The sequence below is a fragment of the Eupeodes corollae genome, chromosome 1 (genome assembly GCF_945859685.1).
Source record: "Eupeodes corollae chromosome 1, idEupCoro1.1, whole genome shotgun sequence".
Lineage (NCBI taxonomy): Eukaryota > Metazoa > Arthropoda > Insecta > Diptera > Syrphidae > Eupeodes > Eupeodes corollae.
Window position 1 is genome coordinate 150,631,873 of NC_079147.1, and position 22,879 is coordinate 150,654,751.

Here is a 22,879-nt window from a genome sequence, read left to right on the forward strand (position 1 = left end):
ATACAGATAAGACTTCTTAAATTGAATAAAGATAAATCAATGAAGAATTATAATAAACTCCAGAAGCTATCAAGGGAATCTCAATTATATAAGATTCTTATAAAATCTAAGCTTTGTAAACATATTGAAATCAAATTTGATTAGATAGCAATTTTAATCTGTTTATTTTCAAAACAAAATTCACCACTCTAAAGACTCAATAATTGATCAGTCAACAAAAGCAGTCAATATGGTAAACATCAGGTCCTTAATAATTAGCATAGTTCTGTGCGGTCGTAAGTTTCGAAAACTAAACGCATATTTCGCAAAGAAGAATATTTTAAACATCTCTTATTTGAGTTTTAGTTTTGCAAGGAATTTTAGCTGTTAACATTATTAAAAAGGCCGAATGGGGTGGACTTACGGCTGTGGCAAAAAACGCTCTGGAAAACAATCTGCAGTATGTGGTAATTCATCATTCAGCTGGAGCATACTGCAACACAACTGAGAAGTGCAAAGAACAAATGCGAAATATGCAATCGTATCATATGAACACATTGGGATGGGATGATATTGGTTATAATTTTGGTATTGGCGCCGATGGAAATATTTACGAGGGCCGTGGTTTTGGAATTCAAGGTGCCCATGCTTCAAGTTGGAATGGCAAATCGATTGGCATTATGTTTATTGGAAATTATAATGGTAAGAAATTTAATAGCAAAATGATTAAAATAAAGCCAGAAATTCCTTACACAGATCACACACCAACGGACTCTCAGATTTTGAAAGCAAATGAATTACTTACAGAAGCCGTTTCTCAAGGACATTTATCATCAAATTATACACTTTATGGACATAGACAAGTTGGTTCAACCGAATGTCCTGGAAATAAGTTGTTTAAAGAAATTCAAAAATGGTCCCATTGGTGGGAAAGAGTGTGAAATGGAAAAAATATCACTGTGATAAGAAAATAAAAATGTAATTTTTACCTTAAATAAGTTTATGATATTTTTCATTGTAACTTAATACGAGATTAAAATAAGACAGGTAACTTAAGGACTTCATTGAATTTTATTTAAAAATATTCATGAGCTGGAGTTATAGCTATTTCACGGGGACCAACCCGATCATAAGTCTCCTTTAGTGGTGCTTAATCGCTTTATGTTCAATTTAATTTTTGAAGAACTTTTGCCCGAAATTAATCTCAAAAATTAAATTGAACATAAAGCGATTAAGCACCACTAAAGGAGTCTGATGATCGGGTTGGTCCCCGTGAAATAGCTATAACTCCAGCCTATGAACTTGGTGGTAGCACACACAAGTTGTTGTTGTTTCATTCTAAATATTCAATTGTAAATTCGGCAAGCAGCTGCCTTAAACTGTGCGTATAAAATTTCATACAAAAAACCTAGTTAATATTCATGGAATTTAATTTAAAAACAAGTTTTAAGTTTTGAAAAGTCAACTTATAATAAGTAACCTCAAACAAAATGAGTTTTTTAGCATTAATTATTATTTTTTGATACTACGTAATATGAGCTCATGTTTATGAGCAACAAATACAATTTTTGTTCAAAGATCGATTTGGAAGTTTTTTTAAAATCCTTATATAGTAATTTGGTTGGTTAAATTTGAAACTACATTTTATAACCAATAAAGGGAACATAGAAGAAAAGCATCACAATTTGAAGACATTACCGAAACTTAAATGGAAGTTTGAATACCTATCAAAATAATCTAGATATCTGTTTAGCCTCAACTATTTCATCTAATGAATCTATCAAATTGTTATCAAAGGATATAATTGTATCAGAAAACTTCACAAAATCAGGTGAAGACGGGATTCCGTACGGATATTTCAAGCAGGATCCAGGAAAAATTGTAGCACAGTGAACCAGTACAGAGCAATAAATAAAAATGCCTACTCACTATTTCTTGATTTTAAGGCAGCTTTCGACCGGATGAATAAAAACGTCCTCATGTATAAACCCTATCAACTCGGAATCTATACAAAATTTGTAAATGTTTCAAGGAATATGTACACTGGTACAGAAGCAATGGTATGGGATTAATCTTTGGTCTTACAATGGTTTGATAATGATACTGGTTTAATGAAGGGTGCCTTCGGAGTGCTTATAAATGTTTTATAAATGATGTTAGTATATGCCTGCTGGAGTTAGAATCGCTTATTGTACAATAAAGGTTTTTCGGTATGAAGACGTTCTTGTGATTCTTCTGAGACACCAGTTGTTAACAAATGGGTGCCTACAATAAATTCCGACAAATCTAGAATCATGGTATTCAAAAGATCTTACACTATTGTTAAAGACAGTTGGTTCTGCAATGGTCACCGTCTTGAAATCACTAAAGACTTTATTTATCTAGGCGTCAAGTCAAACAAATCGATGGATCTTAAACACCATCTTATCGAAAACAATTTGCTGAATTTGACAAGAAGGAATATTTTCTAAAACCATAATGTATTGCTATCGGCTAAATAAAAGTTTGGAGAATTGCTTACCAGCACCCTTAAGCATCAGTTTGACCAAGAAAATGGTAATATATGAGTTGCGCAACATGAATCAAACTATGGTAGGTCTAAGAAATAACCCAGGAACTTCAAATCGATACCCACCATCTCTTTATCGATTAAAAGTCGAGTATGATAGCATCTATAGTGAAGAGCTCTACAGAGAAATGTCTAGTTTTGGCATCCCTGTCAAACTTATCCGTTTGTGCAGAATGACGATGGAGAATGCACGCTGCTCTATTAAGGTCGGAAAAGATCTTACCGATGCATTTGATGTCAAAAAAGGTTCTAGACAAGGCGATGCTCTGTCATGCAACTTCGTCTACATCGTTATGGAAAGAATTGTGCAAAACTCAACCGTTAACACTAGAGGCACAAACTTCCAAACGTCCATCCAACTACTCAGATACGCAGATGATATTGACATAATTGGAAGATCAAAGCGTGATGTCAGTGGAGCGGTTTTGAGCATTGCGACGGAAGCAACAAAACGTCAATATGAACAGCTATAGCTTTGAGGTAGTTAAGGACTTTGTCTACCTAGGCATCGCTATGAACACAGATAACGACACCTGCGCTGAAATCGAACGAAGAACAACTCTTGCAAATCGCTGCTTCTTTGGGCTTAGAAGGCAATTGAGAAGTAAAGTCCTGTCTCGAGTATCTAAAATCACTAAAATCATCATCCCGGTTGTCATTTATAGTGCCGAGGACTGGACCCTGTCAAAGAAAGATGAGAACGTCTTAGGATGCTTCGAGAGAAAAATTCTTTGGGTGATTTTTGGTCCCGTATGCGTAGATGGAGAATGGAGGAGAAGACATAACGACGAAATGTACGAGCTTTACAGCGACACTAACCTGGTTGACAGAATTAAAGTCCAATGGCTGAGATAGCTAGGTCATGCAGAGCGAATGGACATCAACGCTCCAGCCCGGAAAGTCTTCGAATCCAATCCCGAGGACAGTAGAGGAAGACCGCGACTCAGGTGGCGCACTCAGGTTATTGAAGACCTCAACCAACTTGGCGTGCGAAACTGGAGACAGCTAGCTAGGGACCGAGTGTTTATAACTCAGTTAATACTGATTGGTTTTTATATTGTAGATACAAGGACAGATTCACTATCGAATTGGAAAACAATTATTGGATACAAAATGTATCACCCTGCAAGCAAACTTCTTTAAGATCACAGACGGCATCGACGAATTAGTAAAAAAAGTTTTACCAAACATTGCACAAAACTACAAAAACCAATAGTGGCTCAATACGCGAGCTATATTAGCAGCCAAAAACATCAATGTCAAAATTATCAACTTCACCGTTCAGCATTGAATACCCAGTGCAACAACAACATATAAGTTCATCGATACTATGGAGAATCAAGACGTGATTGTCAAATATCGAACTGGAGTATCGAATTCTTTAGGTTTGCCAGAAATACCACCGCACGTTCTTACACTAAAAATTCGCGTACCCATCATTCTTCTTCGAAACATAAATCTACCAAGACTTTGCAACTGAACTAGGCTTTCAATCAAAAAAATGATAAACAGTGTTACAGAGGCAACAATTTTGACTGGAAAGTTCATAGGTGAAGACGTACTGTTGCCACGTATCCCAATGGTCCCGACAGATATGCTATTCGAATATGAAAAACTAAGATATATTGTGCATCCCACTTAAACTTTGTAATGTCACAATTTTTTCGAAATAAACAAATTATGAAATGGTTTAAGAGTGAATTGAATAGCTGTGTAGTGATTTTTCTTTAATTGATTTTAGTTGCTGGTGAAGCAACGCGCGCCGGGTACAGCTAGTAAATAAATAAAACAATATAAAGATTTAGAAGACCAAAGTTAAATCTTGATAACAGCAAGGTGATTATATAGTTGTCCAGTGATACATATGTTAAATTTGTGCCCACAAATATATTCTTGAATTTTTTCCATCAAGGTAGAGCAAATATAAAAGTGTGCCTAGGACAGGTTAAATTGTCAGTCCTCACATCAAATTCCACTCTTCATAACACCCCTATTAATGGATTTGGTAAATAGCAAAAGAATACAAAGTTTCTCATCATTTATTCATCACTATTTGGTTTTCAAATTTGTCCTGTTTATTAAAATTATAATAATTGGAGATGAGCTACAAAACTTTTTAGTAAAAAGTTATTCAGAAAACCTTATGATTATTGGTGATCTCAATGGTCGTAATAGCAATTTTCAAAACTCTCAGCTTCAGAACGATGGGAGGTTTTTCTCCACGAGAAACTCACTAGATGAATGCTTTAACGGTAACGGAAAGTTACTGTTAGAAATTATTGAAAATTTAGTTTTTTTTGTATTGAATGGGGTCACGGTAGCTATACATTTATTTCAACCCAAGGATGCTCTGATATAGACTTGTGCGTAGTAAAGGGAGATTGGCTCAATTTAGTCAAAAGTTTTGAAGTACAACCAGCGAACTTTTCAAATCATTTACCAATATTAGTCTCATGTGAGTTCCTTTTAGAAAAAAACAATAGAGACGTTGTAGAATATCCCATTAGCAATAAATTAAGATGGGTTGAAAACAAGGCTGGTGTGTATAGACGAAACTTATAGTCAACTTATACGCAATGCTGATGATCTGTTACAGTTTCTATTTTTGAACTAATAAGACAATCAGCAACGCACAGATTTCGTTGTACAACAATGACGCCAAAATCGAAGTGGTATGATGATGAATGTAAGAAATGTAGGAAGAAGTCTTTCACTTACCTAAAATTGTTTAGACAATCTAACTAAGAAACTCACAGAGGAAATTACCTTGAACAGAATAAAATATATAAAGATTTGTGTAGACGGAAAAAGCAATTATTTTTTATCAAAGCGGCTGGGAAACTTGTAGACTGTAAGGATTCAGTCATTCTAGGTCAATATACGGATTTCTTCTTCTTCGTCTTTATTAGTGTCGAAGGTTTACTACTGCCAGATCTTGACCAGAATTCCATTAGTTTTGCCTTTCAAAATGTTTCAATCGATGAGCTAGACTCTCCTTTCACCATGGTAGATGTCGCATCTCTAAGCGGAATGAAAAATAACAAAGCAGTGGTTTTGGACGGCATTCCTATCGAATTCTATAAGAATTCAACTCCTGAATTTCTCAAACGTGTGTTGGAGTAATTAAACAAAATGTTTACTTAAGAGAAATTGCCGAGCTACTTTCGTTTGGCTACAATATTTCTTATTTTTAAAAAGGGTAATCCGAGTTCACGAGAAAATTATAGAGAAATTTCAGTTCTGAGCTCACTAAGAAAACTGTTTGCACAAATGTTGTACGTTAGGCTTGTGAATTGGATTAAAAGAAATAATTTGTTAAGCCGATATCAGGCTGGATTCCGGGTGGGCCTTTCAACAATTGATCAACTGTTTGGTCTTACGAGCATTGCCAGGCTTTTTATCGACAAAAAGAAGCCCCTATACACTTTTTTCGTCGATTTGATAGCAGTTATTGGTCTTTCAACTAAATTTATTCGGATTTATGAACAACTTTTTTTAAACACGTCGGCAATGGTTTTTATTGGTATATCTATTTCAAATTCCTTTAATACCGAAACAGGTGTTCCACAAGGCTGTATATTGAGTCCGCTGATGTTTGTTCTTTTTATCAATGACATTGAAAATAAATTACCGGGAGGCGTCAACTATGGCGATTTATCTTTGAAGGTTTTGCTCTATGCTGATGACTTATTGGTGTTCTCTGAGAACCCAGGCCAACACAGACTATTTTATTAAAGTTATGCATAGACCTGATAGTAAGTCTGTGAAGTTTCAAGGTCCCTAGAGTCCAAATAAAAGATTTTTAGAAAAATGTACGTAAGTTCGCGACTTTTTTTTCATCGTCCATAGCTCAAGAACCAGAAAAGATATCGATTTCAAATAAATTTTGCTAAACACATAATAAGGCAGAAAGATGCAAAAAGGGCTCTAAAGAAAATTGCGTGGGTGGTTTTTTTACCATAGCAGTTTGAAAAAAGGTGAATATTTTGGCTAACCCTACATATCTTACAGACCAAAAACGCTAGAGATTTGAATTAAATTTTATATTATAAATTGTAACGTGATATCAAAGAAGTATATTTTTTGAAATAAATCCATTTAACGGTTTTTTTATAAATCAAAAAAAACTGAAAAAAAAAATGTTTCACCTCCAAAATTTTACGACTAAAATATGATTTCATCTCCAAAGCAATTTTGTGCAACGAAGAATAATGTTTTTGACATTTATAAAAAATAAAAATCTAAAAAAAACATTACTCAAAGTTCGTAAAAATTGAATATCGATTCAAATATCGATTCAAATATTCAAAAACATGAAATTTATGTTTCAAACTTATTTTATCTTATAGGAAATATTGTTTTCAACATTCTTTTTTTTTTTTTTTATAATAAGCGCACACTCAAAGGGATATATTACCCTTATTATGTAGACACAGTGTGAGCACTAGGAAAGGGAGAGAGGGTTTGAAAGGAGATGTCGGTGCACATTGGTTTTGAATTCCTGAATATTGCAATAGCTGGGAAAGACAGAGTGTGGCAAGGCATTCCACATTCGCATAGTACGGCTAAAGAACGAATCTCTGTACTTGACAGTACGACCGAAGTTGGGCTCGAGTGTATATTGATGAGTTTCCTAGAAGCGCGAGTATTACGGTTGAACTGTTTAAGGGGAGGAATGCAGCTGGCTATTTCTCTAGAGCATAAACCATTAAAATAACATTAAAAAAGCGTGAGACAGGAAACATTTCGACGATGTTCAAGTGACGTAAGTGATCTTATGATGGTAATATCACCAATCAATCTAAATGCTCTACGTTCAATACTATCCAAGAGGCTTAAGTAAGTTGCATGGGAGTTATACTCAATCTTTAGACGTATGTAAGTCTTGTAAATAACAGCCAGATTGGAGGGGGAGAAAAACTTCTTGCATCGCCTTAAAACCCAAACATTTTTGGCGACATCGCGTATGTGATCGTTCCACAAAAGGTGGTTGTGATACACATACCAAGAATATCGAGATGTTCAGTTTCCTCGATGCAAGTGCCATTTATGGATAATGGCAGGGGGGGTATATTTCGCTTTAACGATACAAGACAGCATTGCGTTTTCGAAGCATTAAATTCCACGCGGTTTCTTATTCCCCATTGTACAATGCTGTTTAGGTCGGAATTTAATGAGCTTATCATATTTTGTCGTTGCAGTTCCACTTCCGAAGAAAAGGGGTGTGAATCTGAAAACGAATATGAAAAGCTAAGAGTACTATCGTCAGCGAAACAATGTATTGGATTAGATGTTGCAGACAGGAGATCATTAATAAAAATGAGAAAGAGTGTTGGAGATAGAACAGAGCCCTGGGGCACACCAGCATTTATTTTGTGGTTTTCAGACTTGAATCCATCCAATACAACTTGTATTGAACGATTCGAAAGGTAATTACTAATCCAATGAAGGAGGGATTCATGCAAACCGAAAGCACGCATTTTCGATAAGAGTGCCTCATGCCAAACCCTATCAAATGCTTTTGAAATATCTAGTGCAATAATCTTACTTTCTCCAAAACTATGTAATGATTTGTTCCACTGTTCGGTGAGATGAACCATGAGATCACCAGTGGACCTATTGCTACGAAAGCCATACTGTCGGTCATTAAGAAGCTTCCGTTCTTCAAGATATTTCTTGAGCTGATAATTAAGTGCAATCGGTCGATAATTAGACGTGAGAAAGATTCGCCTTTTTTGGGAATAGGCTGGACAAATGCTGTTTTCCATCCGCTCGGAACGAGACCTGAGGAGTAGGACAGATGAAAAAGCTTACGCAGTGGTTTTGCCAGCGATGAAGAACACCTCTTCAGAACAATAGCGGGGATACCATCCATACCAGCAGATTTGTGCATGTTAAGATCTTTTAGGACTCTCGCTACAGTACGAGTGCGAAAAAAGATTTTCCCCATAGAATCATTAACTCGCTCAAGTACAGGCGGAGTCATAACACTCACTGGCAGCGTTGAATTGGCGGCGAACTGCCTAGCAAAGAGATTTGCTTTCTCTAAAGAGCTAATAAATGGAGTGTCATTCACAACGAGCGTAGGAACCGAGGAAGAGGAAGAATTCCTCATATTTTTTACAAATGACCAAACATTTTTACTGCCTTTGGGACATTGCAGTATTTTTTGCCGTAATTTTTGGTCATGTAAAAATTTGGTCCGTCGAATATGGGCGTTGCAGGCCTTCCTGGCTTGCTTGAACTTATTCCGGTTTTCCTCAGTTGGATTGGCTTTAAAACAACGGAAACTTACCTTCTTGACCCTAATAACCTCTTTACAGCTCGCATCGAACCATATGAGTTTTCCTTAGGTCTGATGCTTTTAACCCTATTCGGGCTAAAAGTTCTCATTCCCAAGAGAATCAAACTTGTGATCATATCAGCGCTGGTGTCAACGTCACTATCGAGGAAGCATAGTGACCAGTTAAAGATCCGAAAATAATTATTGAGACCGTCCCAGTTGGCTTTCTCGTATTGCCAAACGGTTCTCTTAGGAGCTCTTTCTTTAACTGGAGAGTTTTTACACGAGAAATTTGCTGATATGACACAATGGTCAGATGTGCCTAGAGGAGATAGAACACTAATAGTGTACTTACCAGGGTCAGAAGTAAGAAACAAGTCAAGAGTGTTTTCTGCTCGACCTACCACGTCCGATATTCGAGTGGGCTCGTTGACCAGCTGAGTTAGGTGGTTTAACTCAGCGAAGATCTCAGCACACACTCCTTCTGAAAAATGTTGAGAAAAATCGAATTGACAGTTCTTTTAAAAAAAATAAAAACCTAAACAAATTTATAAAAGTTGGTAAAAATTGATTTTCGACTCAAATATCTTTCCAAAAATTAAAAATATTGGCTTCAAACTTATTTGTTTCACAGAAAATATTGTTTTCGATATTCAGTAATTTTAATATAAAAATCGAACAGTCCTTTTTTTCATAAAAAATAAAATCTACAAAAAATAGTACGCAAATTTGGTAAAAATTGATACGGAGTACATATAGACAAACTTTCAAGCAAGACAAATGGACAGACGGGATGGGAAGTTATCAGTGTGGGTCGTATCCCAGCCTCTTTTCCTATTTTACAAGAAATCCGTAGACTTCATTTTGATAAAAGCTTCTTTTCTATCGAAAGAATGTTTACGTGTTTTGAACAAGGAGTATGGTTGGAAATTGCTGGTACACTATGTCTCCCATGCAAATAATTACAGAGATTCTTATTTGAGTCTATTTTGAAGTATCTACTTAAATACATAAACAAAAAAAAGTTTTAGTTTTAGTTTTAGTTTTAGTTTTAGTTTTTTAGCTAAACTGAAAGCCCCAATATTCCATAACTTGAACCTCTTAGAGTTCGCCTTTTTTCCGTTTTAACTAAATTTAAAGTCCATATTCTCCGAAACCTTTCAATTTCTTCGCCATCTTCGGTAAAAATAAACTTAAATATTTTTAACAATCATTTAAAGTACTCAATTGTTAATTGTTTTCTTTTCTCATTGTAACACATATTTTTTGTTAACTATTCTTTTTCTCCTTTAAATTACTTTCCCATTTTAACAAAACAACATTTAAAAAGTTGATCACATTTTTGTAATATTATAAATGTCTTGATAATATTCGGCAGACGGCTCTAATGGCATGCTTGAAAGTTTGTTTTCTATTGTTAATTATAATGTTTCGTTTTTAATGAATAGAGAATTATCTTTCTATCTATCTATCTATTCGTTTTTTAAAGCAAGTATAAGGCGGAGATACTGTTAGAATCAGAGCTTAAATAATCGCCATCTCTATGTCAACAACGCAAAATTGTATCCACCATACCTATACCGGAGAAACGTAAGAACTTTTAATCCATTTAATGGTCTTCGCTTTCAAAACTATTCAAGAAAACATTATTTTAAAATTTCAATGACAATGATTTAAAATTGCCTCAAGTATTGTGTCACACTTATAGATGGATGACTCAAATGTCAAAAGCAGCAAACATGAAACACTGTTAATCAATGTCTCCTCTTTTCCAAGGAATATATTGTAGTTAATTTTCCTCTAATCGACCTTAAGTATAGAATTGAAACAAATAATAAGTATTTTTGTTCCGTTTTCTTTTTACACAAACAATTTGATTTTATCACAGAGAATATAAAGTATCTATAGATGTATAGATACATTAAGTGAACCTTACATAAATTACATGAAACCAAATTCCAACTAAAACACATGCTCTCGAGGTTAGCTTTATTTTGCGATACGTATATTATGAAGCAAATTCAGTTGGCTTTCCAGTGCGGCCAGTTTTTCAGTACCGGAAAGAAGGCATTCCCAGGGCATTCGGTGTCTCTGACTTGCCTGTGCCCGTACAACGTGTAATTTGCTCTCACATGACTGTGTTCTACCGCATAGGCGATAAATTTCTGTGCAACTTCCATCATTGGTTTTGGTGGTAATTTCTCTGCAAGCAATAAGCGCACACGCTCTTTTATTCAATTCACCTCTCGAATATTTGCGATATATTCTGTGCCATATACGCTATCCAATCTTACCCATAAAATCGCCTATTAGCAGTAATCCAATACTCTTGTCGTTATAGCGTGGAGCATGTGCACCAACCACACCGAATCCACGGCCAACGTACACATTCCCATCACCACCGACGGCAAAACTATAACCTATATCGTCCCAGCCGTGCCCATCCATGTGAAAGTCCTGCATGGATCTCATGGCTGCCTTGCATGCGTCCGTAGTAAGGCACACATCCGGTATGAAAGAGTGATGAACAACAACATACTCAACAGGACCATGAATGTGGGTTCGTCCTTTGGGTAGGCGAGCCGCCCACTCATCGCGGCTTATTATTTCCCAGGACAAGGGTTTTTCGTTTGTGTTGAAGGCCGCGTAAACAATAAAGCAAACTATCATCAGAATTAACCATTGTTAGTTGGCGATCAGTGACTAGCTGAATTAAAATGTATTTTTGTTTGTTTACTTGCTCCGACGGTCGTCACGAAGACGATGATGGACAGAAGGTAGAGACACTTGTTCATTGTGGAACGAAACTATTATTACTACCCGAGACCGAACTGGCTCAATTATAAGTGACTATTTGGATGACTGACCATGTTAAACTTGAATTGATAAGGATGATAAGGCGCAGAAGGCTGATTCAGGTTCAGTAGGTGGATCGGATTCTGTTTTTGAAAGTTTTTGGACTTCCATATCTAATCTTTGGCATTGTAGCTGATAAATGTGGTATAACTATGTTTGTTTTTGTGTGTTCTTACACAGCGTGATGAAATAGTAATTGATAAAAAGTTTTTATCAATCAAAAAATCATGCTCAAAAATGTTATTTTAAAAGTCTATTCAAGTGCTTTTTGTCTATATTTACCTATTTGGCGCAAACAAAAATACATAGCGGCAAATTATTGTTATGAGTGAATAAAAAGTGTTAAATCACAACTTATCTGATTGGATAAAAATGTTTGTATTTAATAAAATTGAATGCTTATTAAGACTTGTCAGCTTGAGTTTAAATAGGTACCGCCTTTGTTGCTATAGTTTTAAAATACAAACTTAGGTTTGAATCATTGTCAGCTGACAAATTATTAATTTTGAGAATCGACAAACCAATACCAACCTGTTAATCTTAAATATTCGAAATTAAAGCTTTAGTCTAGATTGGGTTTTTTAAATCTAAACGAAACTTAGAAATATTTCTTATCGTGTGTCGGTATCTATCAATTGATTCTTCTAGCTTATTTCGTCAACAGGGAAATGTTGGACTTTTAATGATCAATTGTTATGACTTAGAATTAAGCTCCATTATAAAGATAAGGGTTTGGCACTAAGTTTGAAAAATGATTTCGGGCAATTGGCCAGGGCGCGGCGATTGGTTCGAATAAATTCCAGCCGAAAGGCCTAATTTTCGACAACTTTTTGCAGTGTCGTATGTCAGTAATAATGTGCCGAATATTTTCTTCCAAGGCGTCAATCCTGTCGGGCTTTTCTGCGTTGGGTTAGGTTAGGTAAATGGGCTATCGATTGCTGACTTTATCGCCACGGAATAGATACATATAGAATAGAAACATTATGATACCCCGAAGTAGTAAACTTCCCTGAAAGTAAAATATAAAAAACTATGATGTCTACGGATTCTCTTGTTCATTAAGAGGCTTTTTAGCCGCAACAGTCCACTAAGAACTAGGGTATAGTGTTTTGCAACTCTCAACTTTTCCTTTATGCTGAAGCATAATACTCTTGGAAAATTTGTCCTCCCAAGAGGCAGTACCCGTGAAATCGAACCCAAGGCATGACAATCCAACACACATGCCACAGGTTCTACTACACACATGTCATATGTAGGTTAGGTTAGGTTAAAGTGGCTGTCCAAGATGGAAACGGACACACTTAGGCCAATTTAATGGCCCATTGTGATACCACATGAATCTTGAGGCTTCCTCCTAAGCTCAATGGAACCAGTTTGAGTCCCTTACGAAACGTGAGAGGCTGATTACACCGATATGATGTAGATCGTTTAGATTGTTAAAGAAGAATTCTCCTATAGGTAATTCTTGTGTTTTCGAGCTAGAGCAGGACATGTGCAGAGAAGATGAAGAACCGTTTCTTCCTCTTCCTCGTCCATACAGCTTCTGCAAAAGTCATTTGAGAATACGCCTAGTCTCGTGGCGTGCTTTCCTATTAGACAGTGTCCGGTTATGACACCCATTATCGAGCTTATATGCGAACTGCTTAGAGAGAGCAAGCACCTGGAACGTTTTAAATCCAGTGTTGGCCAGATGTTTTTTGTGGCTTGACACGTGGTGATGTTGGTCCACCTGGTGCCTGCCCTCCTCACAGCGTCTTGCATTAGTAGCAGTTTACAAGTAGCGATTGGTATGCCAGTACTTGCCAAACGTGGTAGAATGGGTTGTACTGTACCGTTCCTGGCGAGTTCATCTGCCTTACAGTTACCTGGAATGTCTCTATGGCCCGGCACCCAGCAAAGGTGAATATTAAACTGTTGCGCCATCTCCATTAAAGATGATCGACAGTTATTGACTGTTATAGAGTTTGTAGAGACTGAGTCCAGAGATTTGATAGCGGCCTGGCTGTCGGAGAAAATACGGATATCAGATGTTGATATCACGTTTTCTTTGAGCCAAGACAAGACTTCCTTAATCGCCAAAAGTTCCGCCTGGAACACGCTACAATGATTGGGAAGGCGGAATGAGAGACTTAATTTCAGTTGTTCAGAGTACACACCTCCACCAACCCCTTTTTTGGTTTTTGAGCCATCTGTGTAAAAGTGGATTGACTCATCCTCCAAGAATGTCCTATCCTCCCAAAAAGATCTGGTAGGTATAGAAATCTGAACATTTCTGTCGAATTGTAGTTGGGGGATGGTGTAGTCTGTGTGCTTTGGAATTGATTCTAAGTATCTTAGAATTACGGAGTGGCCAATGTTGTTGTTAGTCCACTGCGACGAAGCATTTAGGCGAATAGCAGAGCTTGCAGCTAATTGTTTACTAAATATGTCAAAAGGTGAAAGGTAGAGCAAGGTGTCCAGTGCCGCAGACGGGATCGTGCGAAGTAATCCGCTTATACATAGGCAGGCTGAACGTTGGACTTTATTTAACTTATCCCTGTTTATACCTTTCTCTAAAGCAGTCCACCATACGGCCACGTTAAAATCGGTCTGATTACCGATGTGTATAGTCAATGCGTGATTCTGGGCTGTAAACCCCATTTATTACCAACAGCTTTTTTGCAAGAAAAGAGAGCTACAGTAGCTTTTTTGACTCTTTCCTGTACGTTGCGTTTCCAGTTTAGTTTTTTGTCTAAGACAAGACCTAGGTATTTAGCCTCGTCTGAGAATTTTAATTGGATTCCTTTAATGTAAGGAGGGTTGACAAATGGAATTTTGTATCTCCTCGAAAATAAAACCAGATCGGTTTTGTGTGGGTTAACACTCAGTCCACACCGATCAGCGCAAAGTATTAGTCTGTCCAAGGCATTTTGTAAGAGTTCTTTTAGGATATTAAGATGCTTTCCTGAAACTGCTATAGCAACGTCGTCCGCATAGGCTATCACTCTGAAACCCTCCGCATCCAGACTAGTTAGGATTTCATTCACCACTAGGTTCCAGAGGAGAGGGGATAGAACACCACCTTGCGGTGTCCCTCTACTAACGAATCGTCATATGTAGCAAGCCAAATTTTTCATTTATGGTAACCCGAGAGATTTTCAAACGAATTTGGCCCATAGCTTCCTGACTGTACCACAGGTTTAGAGGCTTTCTGTCTTTCATTGGCTTTTTGAAGTATCTTGTTGGTAATGAGTAATCCTCTTGTCTGACGATTGTAGTGTGCATCCACAGTATAATTTTAGGATTTGGTCCTCAATTTCTACTGAAGAAGTGCATAAGTAGAATGTGATCTCAACTTTTTTGGATCTTTCCAATCTACTTGCTTGGACTTGCTTGATTGCTTGCTTTAAGAATTTATGTAAGTGGGATTCCTTCCATACTAGGAAATGTACTATCTGGTATTACTCTCTTATTTGTAAAAAACACTTAAACATTTTTTTTTAAATAATAAACTGGTACTCAAGGGGTTATTAATACCCTTACCATGTTTCAAGTTTAAACACAGTGCGAGCACATTTGTCTTAAAGTTTTGAATATCAAAATGATAGGGAACAACAGAATTGGGTAAAGCATTCCACATTCTTGATGTGCGGTTAAAAAACAAATCTCTATACTTGACAGTACGTCCGAAATTGAGCATTACTATAATTTCTTGAGAGGGGGAATGCAACTGGCTTATTAGACTGAAAACTGTTTATAAAAATATCGGTAGAACAGCGAAAGGCATGAAACATTGCGGCGGTGTTCAAGTGACGTTATTGTTTCGGTTATAGTTCTATCGCCTATCTTTTTCAAAGCTCTTTTTTAGCTGCTGCCAAAATACTTAAACTTGTTTTAGGGGCACCTGCCCAAATATGCGAGTTATATTCAAGTTTTGCACGAATGAAGGTTTTGTAAATTACAGCCAGATCCTATGCACTTAGCAACATTTTTGGCAATATCAAATATGTGATCATTCCATAAGAGATGGTCTGTGATATACATACCGAATATCAAAAGCTGAAGGTACTCCACAAAACAATTAAGTGGGTAAGAAGTTTTCGACAAAAGATCATTTATAAAAATAAGGAAGAGCGTCGGAGACAAAACGGGGCCCTGGGGCACACCAGCGTTTATTTTGTGAATATCAGATTTGAACCCGACCAATACCACTTGAATTGAACGGTCCGAAAGGTAATTTCTAACCCAACGAAGAAGGGATTCATCAATACCAAACACACGCATTTTCGATAAGAGAGCTTGATGCCAAACTCTATCAAATGCCTTTGAAATATCAAGTGCAAAAATCTTACTTTCTCCAAAACGATGTAAAGATTTGTTCCACTATTCGGTGAGATAAACCATGAGATCACCAGTGCATCTATTGCTACGAAAGCCATTCTGCCGGTTATTAAGAAGCTTCACTTCTTCAATACCTTGGAAAGAAGGGACGTGAGTGCTATTGGACGATAGTAAGAGGGGGAGGATGATTCGCCTTTTTTAGGGACAAGCTGTACAAATGCTGTTTTCCATCCGCTCGGAAAGCGACCTGTAGAGTAGGAAAAATGGAAAAGCTTACGCAGTCGTTTTGCCAGCTTTGAAAAACACCTCTTCAGAACAATAGCGGGAATACTATCCGGGCCAGCCGATTTATGTATGTCAAGTTCTTTCAGTACTCTTGCAACTGCACGAGTGCGAAAGAAGATGTATCCCTTAAAATTGTTTATGCTCTCAAGAACAGGAAGACTCAAGACAGGACTCAAGACACTCTCTGCTAGTTTTAAGAGGGTTCATTGTTAAGCCTCAGTTTTTTGTCCTTGTATAAATTCTGGTTAGGAATTTTGTTGTCGTCTGTAGATCCATGTCATCAGCGTTGGCCACTGCTTTGACACTACTGTATTTGAACTTTGTAAGGATTTCGTTTTTCGTGTTTTTCATAACAATTTTTTAATCAAATAAATCAAAAATATTGCCTGATTCATCGTGAACAGGGGTTTTTAGACCGATGACGCCTACCTCCTTTCAAACTGATTTGTCACTTTTGTTTAGTATCGTTTTAAAAGTCATTATGGATCACGGCCAAAAAGCATACAAAACGAAACTTTTGCAAACACTGAGACCTGTTGAATATGTGCTCCTTAAAATTCATAATTGGTGAGCTTTGGATTCAAAAAGACGCCGATACCAAACCTTTGATTTATTTTCCCCAAAGAAAATATACATTACGAGTCGCCCAAAATTGGACCTTCCGAATGGTCAACATTCAAAAATGAAAAAGGAGGTCAATTGATTGTCCCATTTCTTGAGGTTACACGATCATCAAGGTTACTCTTCAATTATCGTTAACGTTACGTTTGCATTGCGGCTTGTGACGCCATCCTGTTAAAACCACATGTCATCTTAGTCTATATATTTTAAATCGGACCAACAATTATCTGTAATCATTTCGCGATAACATTGACCATTCATAGTAACGTGACGATCACGATCGTTATCATCGACAAAAAATATGGTATAATAACGCCGCCGGCATATAAGCCGCACCAAACAGGATGAACAGTGTGATTAATAAAGCAAATGCGGATTTTCTCCGGATTCTTAACAAATTAACGAACCTAATCACCATTCAGATAGCTCAAGATTTACGGCTCGAAATTTCTTTACAAAATGTTTATAATTTGGAGACCTTGCTCGTTCCTGAACTTTATCACAATGAAAATGTTGAGTTTATTGGCGTTCACTAATTTTTTGTCAAGTCCTCATTGGAAAACCCTTAACATAATTTACATGCCACGAAAACTTTGTTAATAGAAAATAAACTCCTAAACTTATTTCGGAAATTAAATTTATCAAGAAGACATAAGTATATAACACTTTGTATACAACTTGATAGCCATCGCTATCATATAAAAATTAAACAAAATTAATTTCCAAATTAACACACCTGGAAGCTTTTAGTATTAAGTTAGGGGAACTACCGAATGACTTTCTATTATTTTTATTATTCTGATAACAAAGAATATAGAACATATTTATATAAAATTAATTGATATTAAATATCTATGATCTATTTAATCTCCGATCGGCCAATAACAAGGTCAAAACGTGAAGTTATGTTTAGTTTGTTGTTGGCATAGGGAATACCCATGGATATTACACAAGTGACTTTTTGAATTTGGAAAGAAATGCAGTCAAATAACAGACACGCAAAGCGGTGCTTCATGGAAGGACAAGAGCTGCTTACGAGAGGTGCACGGAATACCGACTTCTCAGAGGGAAAATTACAGAACGAAAAGCGTGTATAGACAGTTTTAGAAACAGATAGCAAGTTCGAAAGTTTTATGAGCAGGTGAAATGATATTCACAAGGTCCTCGAACTGAAGGCTGCAAAGACGAAAGCGTAAACATCATAGTAGAACCACAGTCAATGCTGACCATATTTTTGCAGACTGTACCCGTAGCATGATGGTTAGTGAGTTGGACTGTCATGCCAGAGGTCTTGGCTTCGATCCCTGCCTATGCCAGCTAAATTTTCTTTCGCTGGTACTGCCTCTTGCGAGGAATTGACAAATTCTCCAAGAGTAATTATTGTCATGAAAAGTGCTTTCCCAAATTAGCAGTTCGGATTCAGCTTAAAACTGTAGGTCCCCTCCATCCCTGACAACATTACTCGCACACAGGAATGGTTGAGAGTTGTAAGTCACTAGGCCCTACTTCTTAACGGACTGTTGCTAATTTTTTTTGCAGACTGTGTAACGGCACCGACGCACCGAATTCCGCTGTCAGGCAGGTTGACTTTCTCCCTTTGTTTATAATAAGGCACACTCAAAGGAATATTACCACCCTTATTATGCAGAGACACAATGTGAGCACTAGGAAGGGGAGAGAGAGTTTGAAAGGAGATGCCCGTTCACATTGGTTTTGAATTCCTGAATATTGCAATGACTTGGAAAAACAGAGTGTGGTAAGGCATTCCACATTCGCGTAGTACGGCTAAAGAACGAATCTCTGTATTTGACAGTACGGCCAAAGTTGGACTTGAGGGTATACTGATGAGCATTCCTAGATGCGCGAGTATTACGGTTGAACTGTTTAAGGGGAGGACTGCAAACAAAAAAATCACTTAGACCAAGTAAGAATTGCAGTTTCTAAGCTGAAGTCTAATAAAGCCGCTGGAGCAGATGGCTTGAATGCCGAGTTCTTTAAAACAGCTGTAAATATGGTCGGAAGAAAAGCCCGATGATAAAAGAGACCCTCTAAACTGAACCAACTAGAAAATGATCAGTCTATAACATTGCTTATCAAATCTTCTCTGCCGTAATATGTGAACCTCTAAAGCTCATCGTCAACAACTTAAAAGGTCCTTATCAGTGTGGTTTTAGACCAGGAAAATCCACAGTGGATTAAATGTTCACATAACAATATATCCGGGAAAGAACCTAAGAACATCGAATCTAAACCCACCATCTTTTCGGTGATATCAAGGCCACATATGACAGCATCTACAGGGACGAGCATAAATAGAGCCATGTCTAGCCTTGGCAGCGTTGCTAAACTTGTCGGATTATGCAGGATAACCTTTAGATGTCAAAAAAGAATTTAGACAAGGCGATTTCATTAACATCGTCCTTGAAAGAATAGTGCAGAGCCCCCACGTCAACCCTAGAGGCACTATCTTTCAAAAGTCTGTCCAATAACTAGCATATGCCGATGTGATGGCATTGACATAATCGGAAGAACTTAATGTGACGTCAATAAGGGTTTTGTGAGTATTTAGGCAGATTCGGAAAAAATGGGTTAAGCGGGTAATGAGGGCAAAGTAAATTCTGTCATCAAGAAAGGACGTACAACAGCGACGTTTCGGTCAAAACGTCACCATCGAAAAAGGTAACTTTAAAATAGTTAAGGACTTTGTTTCTATTATGAATGCAGAAAATAACACAGCTGAGATAAATAATAGACCTGAGATCTAATGAAAAACTACTTCTGTTATAACAGCTGTTTCTTTGAGTTTAGAAAGTAATTGAGAATATCAGCCCTCCCGGGGTCGACTAAAGTGTAGCCTTATGAGACCCTAATCACAACCGTGCTGCTATACGATTCAGAGGCGGATGGGCGAGGCCTGTGTGAAACAGGACTGTAGCGCCATCTAAAGTAAGCAAGTGAGTAAGTATTTGAAAGTCTTTATACATTTCAAACAACACAATAAAGGTTTAACGTTTGCTATCAATTGTCTGTTACTGAAAGTTACTAAAAATTCCACCAAAATACGACTGATCCATTGCCATTAAATTTTCAATTCCGATAAATTTTTTTACTGCGATGCATTTATGTCAGTAAAAGGTGTGTGCAACATTAAAAACCTTTCTATAAATAAATTTATATCGAAAAATGTCCAATGTTATATGAAATATAAAGACCTTATGATTTTGGCATTATGGCTATAGACCTAACGAACCACAGTATCATAATATACCACCATGTCATTCTTTTATTCTTTATGATTATGAAATGAACAACAAATTGTATGTTTGGTTCATTAGTCTTTTGCTATAGATACAAGTAGAGTCACCGCCATCATGTGCCAAAATAAGTTTTAAGTAATTAATTACATACCAACATACCTACTTCATTAAAAAATATAAAAAGTACAAACAAAAACAATAAAAGAATGTAGCTTACATTGAAGCTGTCATTGAAATGACAGATGTGCATGAATTACTATATTACATAAGTCGGCTTTTTTGTATTTTGTATTTTTTAATTATTAAAATTGAAATTATGAATATAAATTAATCAAACCATCAAAATATTCGTTCTAGTGCGAGTGTGTTTGTATGAAAATGTGTAGTTGTGTAGATGTGAGGAAATACCGTCGTTTGTCGTGATGTGTTGAAAATGAGCTAAGATAATTTTAACGGCTTATGGTTGGAGAGAGATTAATGTATAGGTTGGTAATGCAAATATGTACCTATAAATATGTTTAAGCACCGAACTTAATTTTAATTTTTGACTCATTAATTTATTTAAACTGTGCAAATGGTTACTTTAATAATGTAAAAATTCACTTGCTTCCAAATTAAAAATGTACAATAAGTATTATATTAAATTAAATATTTTGTGTAGGAAAAAGTGTGAACTGTTTAAAAGTTGGTTTAGCTAAAGTAAAGATAAAGTATTTCAATAAACTCATTTCCATGGAAATTCAAAAAAAAATCGAAAAACCCGATAGAATCACACCCTTGACCAATTACAGAAAAATTATAAACTTTTCTGAAGCATTGCTAAAACTATACAAAAATGAGGAATGCTTTTGCTATAGAATTTAGGCAGAACCATGAAATATCCCAACTGCTAAGTGTTTTAGTTACTATAAGTTTGGTAGGCGTTGCCGCTCATACAATTGTATCTTTTATTAAAGAAGCATCTTCTCAAGATGAATACATTTCTGTTGATGATCTTTCAAACAAAACCTCAAACATTTACCTAAATCAGGAAGAAAGTATTTGAAGTTTATTATCAACGCCTGTCTGAAAAAAACGATATTTTCCTGAGATCTGGAAAACAGCGAATCTCAAGTCAATATTAAAAGCTGGTAAAGATAGTGAAAACTCTCGTAGCCATAGTCCGACCAATCTTTAAAGTTTTCAGAGTTATGTAAAAAAATTTAAATTACAAAAACTTAAATAATTAATCAAAAATCAACGTATCGAAGGGAGATCTACAGATATCGAAAGGAGCTTTCGACTTATAATAATCCTCTTGTTTAAAAATTGGAAACATTAGCGATTCCAAATTTTCTCATAAAAATATTTTTTTTTTTTATAAACAAGATGTTTTAAAGTGAACGTTAATAAATGTAAATCTGTATTTGTTACTATTCAATATGGTCTCCCCCAAGGTTGAACTCTTGGTCTTGTTTTATATAACGTCTACTCGTCTGATTTTTCACTTTTGCTTTTTGTGAGGCAGGGATTTGTGTATAGATGACATCTGTATACTCTCTTCACACGAAAGACACTCTTTCTTTAAATAAGATATTATCACAAATAGAACATTAAACTCAATGCTAGAAAGTTAAAAATCAATCTGATTTCTTTTCACTAGCAACTACCTACAAGTCTCCCAAAAACGTCAAAGGTTTATCCCTAATGGAGACCGATGACTCAATCGACAAAGCTCTTCCCAGTGAGGAAGAAGATGAACTATTAGGTTCCTCTTCGTCTGATCTGGATGAGCTGGATTTAACAGTGGTGGAGGTTGATCTGCCTATTTGTAGCCAAAATGCTGCAAATACTACAGATTAACCTCCAACACTCTAAAACGGATTCGGCCTCCCTTCTTCTCCGCCTGACAAAAATTGGAGAAGATGTCGTTCTCATCCAAGAACCTTCGATTGTGAAATCCCTGGTTCGAGGATTGAGAACTCCTGGCTACTACGTACTATATGTAACAGGAAAAGGTAACCCAAGGTCTTGCATACTAGTAAAACGTAATCTAAATGTATTTTTACTCCCTCATTTCAGTGATAAAGACGTCACCACAGCCAGTATGGTAATAGACAACCATACCTACTGGCTGGTATCAGCATATTTGGGCCACGACCACCAGGGTCCACTGCCTGGTACCATTATTGAGAAGACGGTCGCTGAATCAATAAGACAGAAAACAAACCTAATTATCGGTTGTGATGCCAATGCGCACATGGGGTAGTACCGATACAAATAATAGAGGTGAGTCTCTTTTTGATTATATTCTAACAAGTAATCTGGTAGTAAGTAATGTAGGTAGTGAACCAACCTTCGTCACAAAAAATCGACAAGAAGTTTTTAGATTTGACTCTTGTCTCGTTAAATCTCTCAAATAAAATATTGAATTGGAGAGTATCAAAGGAGAACTCGTTCTCCGATCATAAATACATCCAATTCTCACTTATTGAAGGGACCCCAAAACCGATCAAATTCCGGAATTATAGTAAAACAGATTGGCCAAAATATAGGGCGACTCTGAAAAATCTGATTAAACCAGAACTTTCGGATCCGCCCTTGTGCGCTCTTGAACTCGATCAAAAGGTCGATGAACTTACAGCAGCCCTCAATAAAGCCATGGAAACTGCCTGCCCCTTCACCACAGTGCGGGGAAAGAAGAAACCATACTGGTGGGCTGCTGAACTA

At 36.6% G+C, this 22,879-nt stretch overlaps 3 protein-coding genes and 1 long non-coding RNA gene across 5 annotated transcripts in view; 2 read left to right on the plus strand and 2 right to left on the minus strand.

Annotated features, from left to right (window-relative positions):
* Nucleotides 1–22,879, minus strand: part of LOC129941151 (trichoplein keratin filament-binding protein) — a 403,230-nt gene that overhangs the window by 138,311 nt on the left and 242,040 nt on the right. The window lies entirely within an intron of this gene.
* Nucleotides 156–980, plus strand: LOC129941156 (peptidoglycan-recognition protein SC2-like). Its single transcript, XM_056049722.1, has 3 exons — nucleotides 156–275; nucleotides 346–681; nucleotides 736–980. The coding sequence occupies exons 1-3, from the start codon at nucleotides 230–232 to the stop codon at nucleotides 918–920; spliced, it is 567 nt and encodes a 188-aa protein (XP_055905697.1). The 5' UTR covers nucleotides 156–229; the 3' UTR covers nucleotides 921–980.
* LOC129941154 (peptidoglycan-recognition protein LB-like) lies at nucleotides 10,671–11,708 on the minus strand. The gene is made up of 3 exons (XM_056049717.1): nucleotides 11,569–11,708; nucleotides 11,126–11,494; nucleotides 10,671–11,034 (listed from the first exon to the last, which is right to left on the minus strand). The coding sequence occupies exons 1-3, from the start codon at nucleotides 11,624–11,626 to the stop codon at nucleotides 10,853–10,855; spliced, it is 609 nt and encodes a 202-aa protein (XP_055905692.1). The 5' UTR covers nucleotides 11,627–11,708; the 3' UTR covers nucleotides 10,671–10,852.
* On the plus strand, nucleotides 10,884–12,060 carry LOC129941157 (uncharacterized). Its single transcript, XR_008780823.1, has 2 exons — nucleotides 10,884–11,025; nucleotides 11,173–12,060. It is a non-coding gene; the product is annotated as an uncharacterized LOC129941157 (long non-coding RNA).

What these genes read in the sequence shown, in the direction of transcription:
- LOC129941154 (XM_056049717.1), bottom strand. Translation starts at nt 11,626, where the DNA reads ATGAACAAGTGTCTCTACCTTCTGTCCATCATCGTCTTCGTGACGACC. An exon ending in CGTGACGACCGTCGGAGCAA is followed by an intron (nt 11,495 to 11,568) that starts GTAAACAAACAA and finishes TTCTGATGATAG; the next exon opens with TTTGCTTTATTGTTTACGCG. An exon ending in GCTAATAGGCGATTTTATGG is followed by an intron (nt 11,035 to 11,125) that starts GTAAGATTGGAT and finishes TATTGCTTGCAG; the next exon opens with AGAAATTACCACCAAAACCA.
- LOC129941156 (XM_056049722.1), top strand. Translation starts at nt 230, where the DNA reads ATGGTAAACATCAGGTCCTTAATAATTAGCATAGTTCTGTGCGGTC. An exon ending in TAGCATAGTTCTGTGCGGTC is followed by an intron (nt 276 to 345) that starts GTAAGTTTCGAA and finishes TTTGAGTTTTAG; the next exon opens with TTTTGCAAGGAATTTTAGCT. An exon ending in GTTTATTGGAAATTATAATG is followed by an intron (nt 682 to 735) that starts GTAAGAAATTTA and finishes TTCCTTACACAG; the next exon opens with ATCACACACCAACGGACTCT.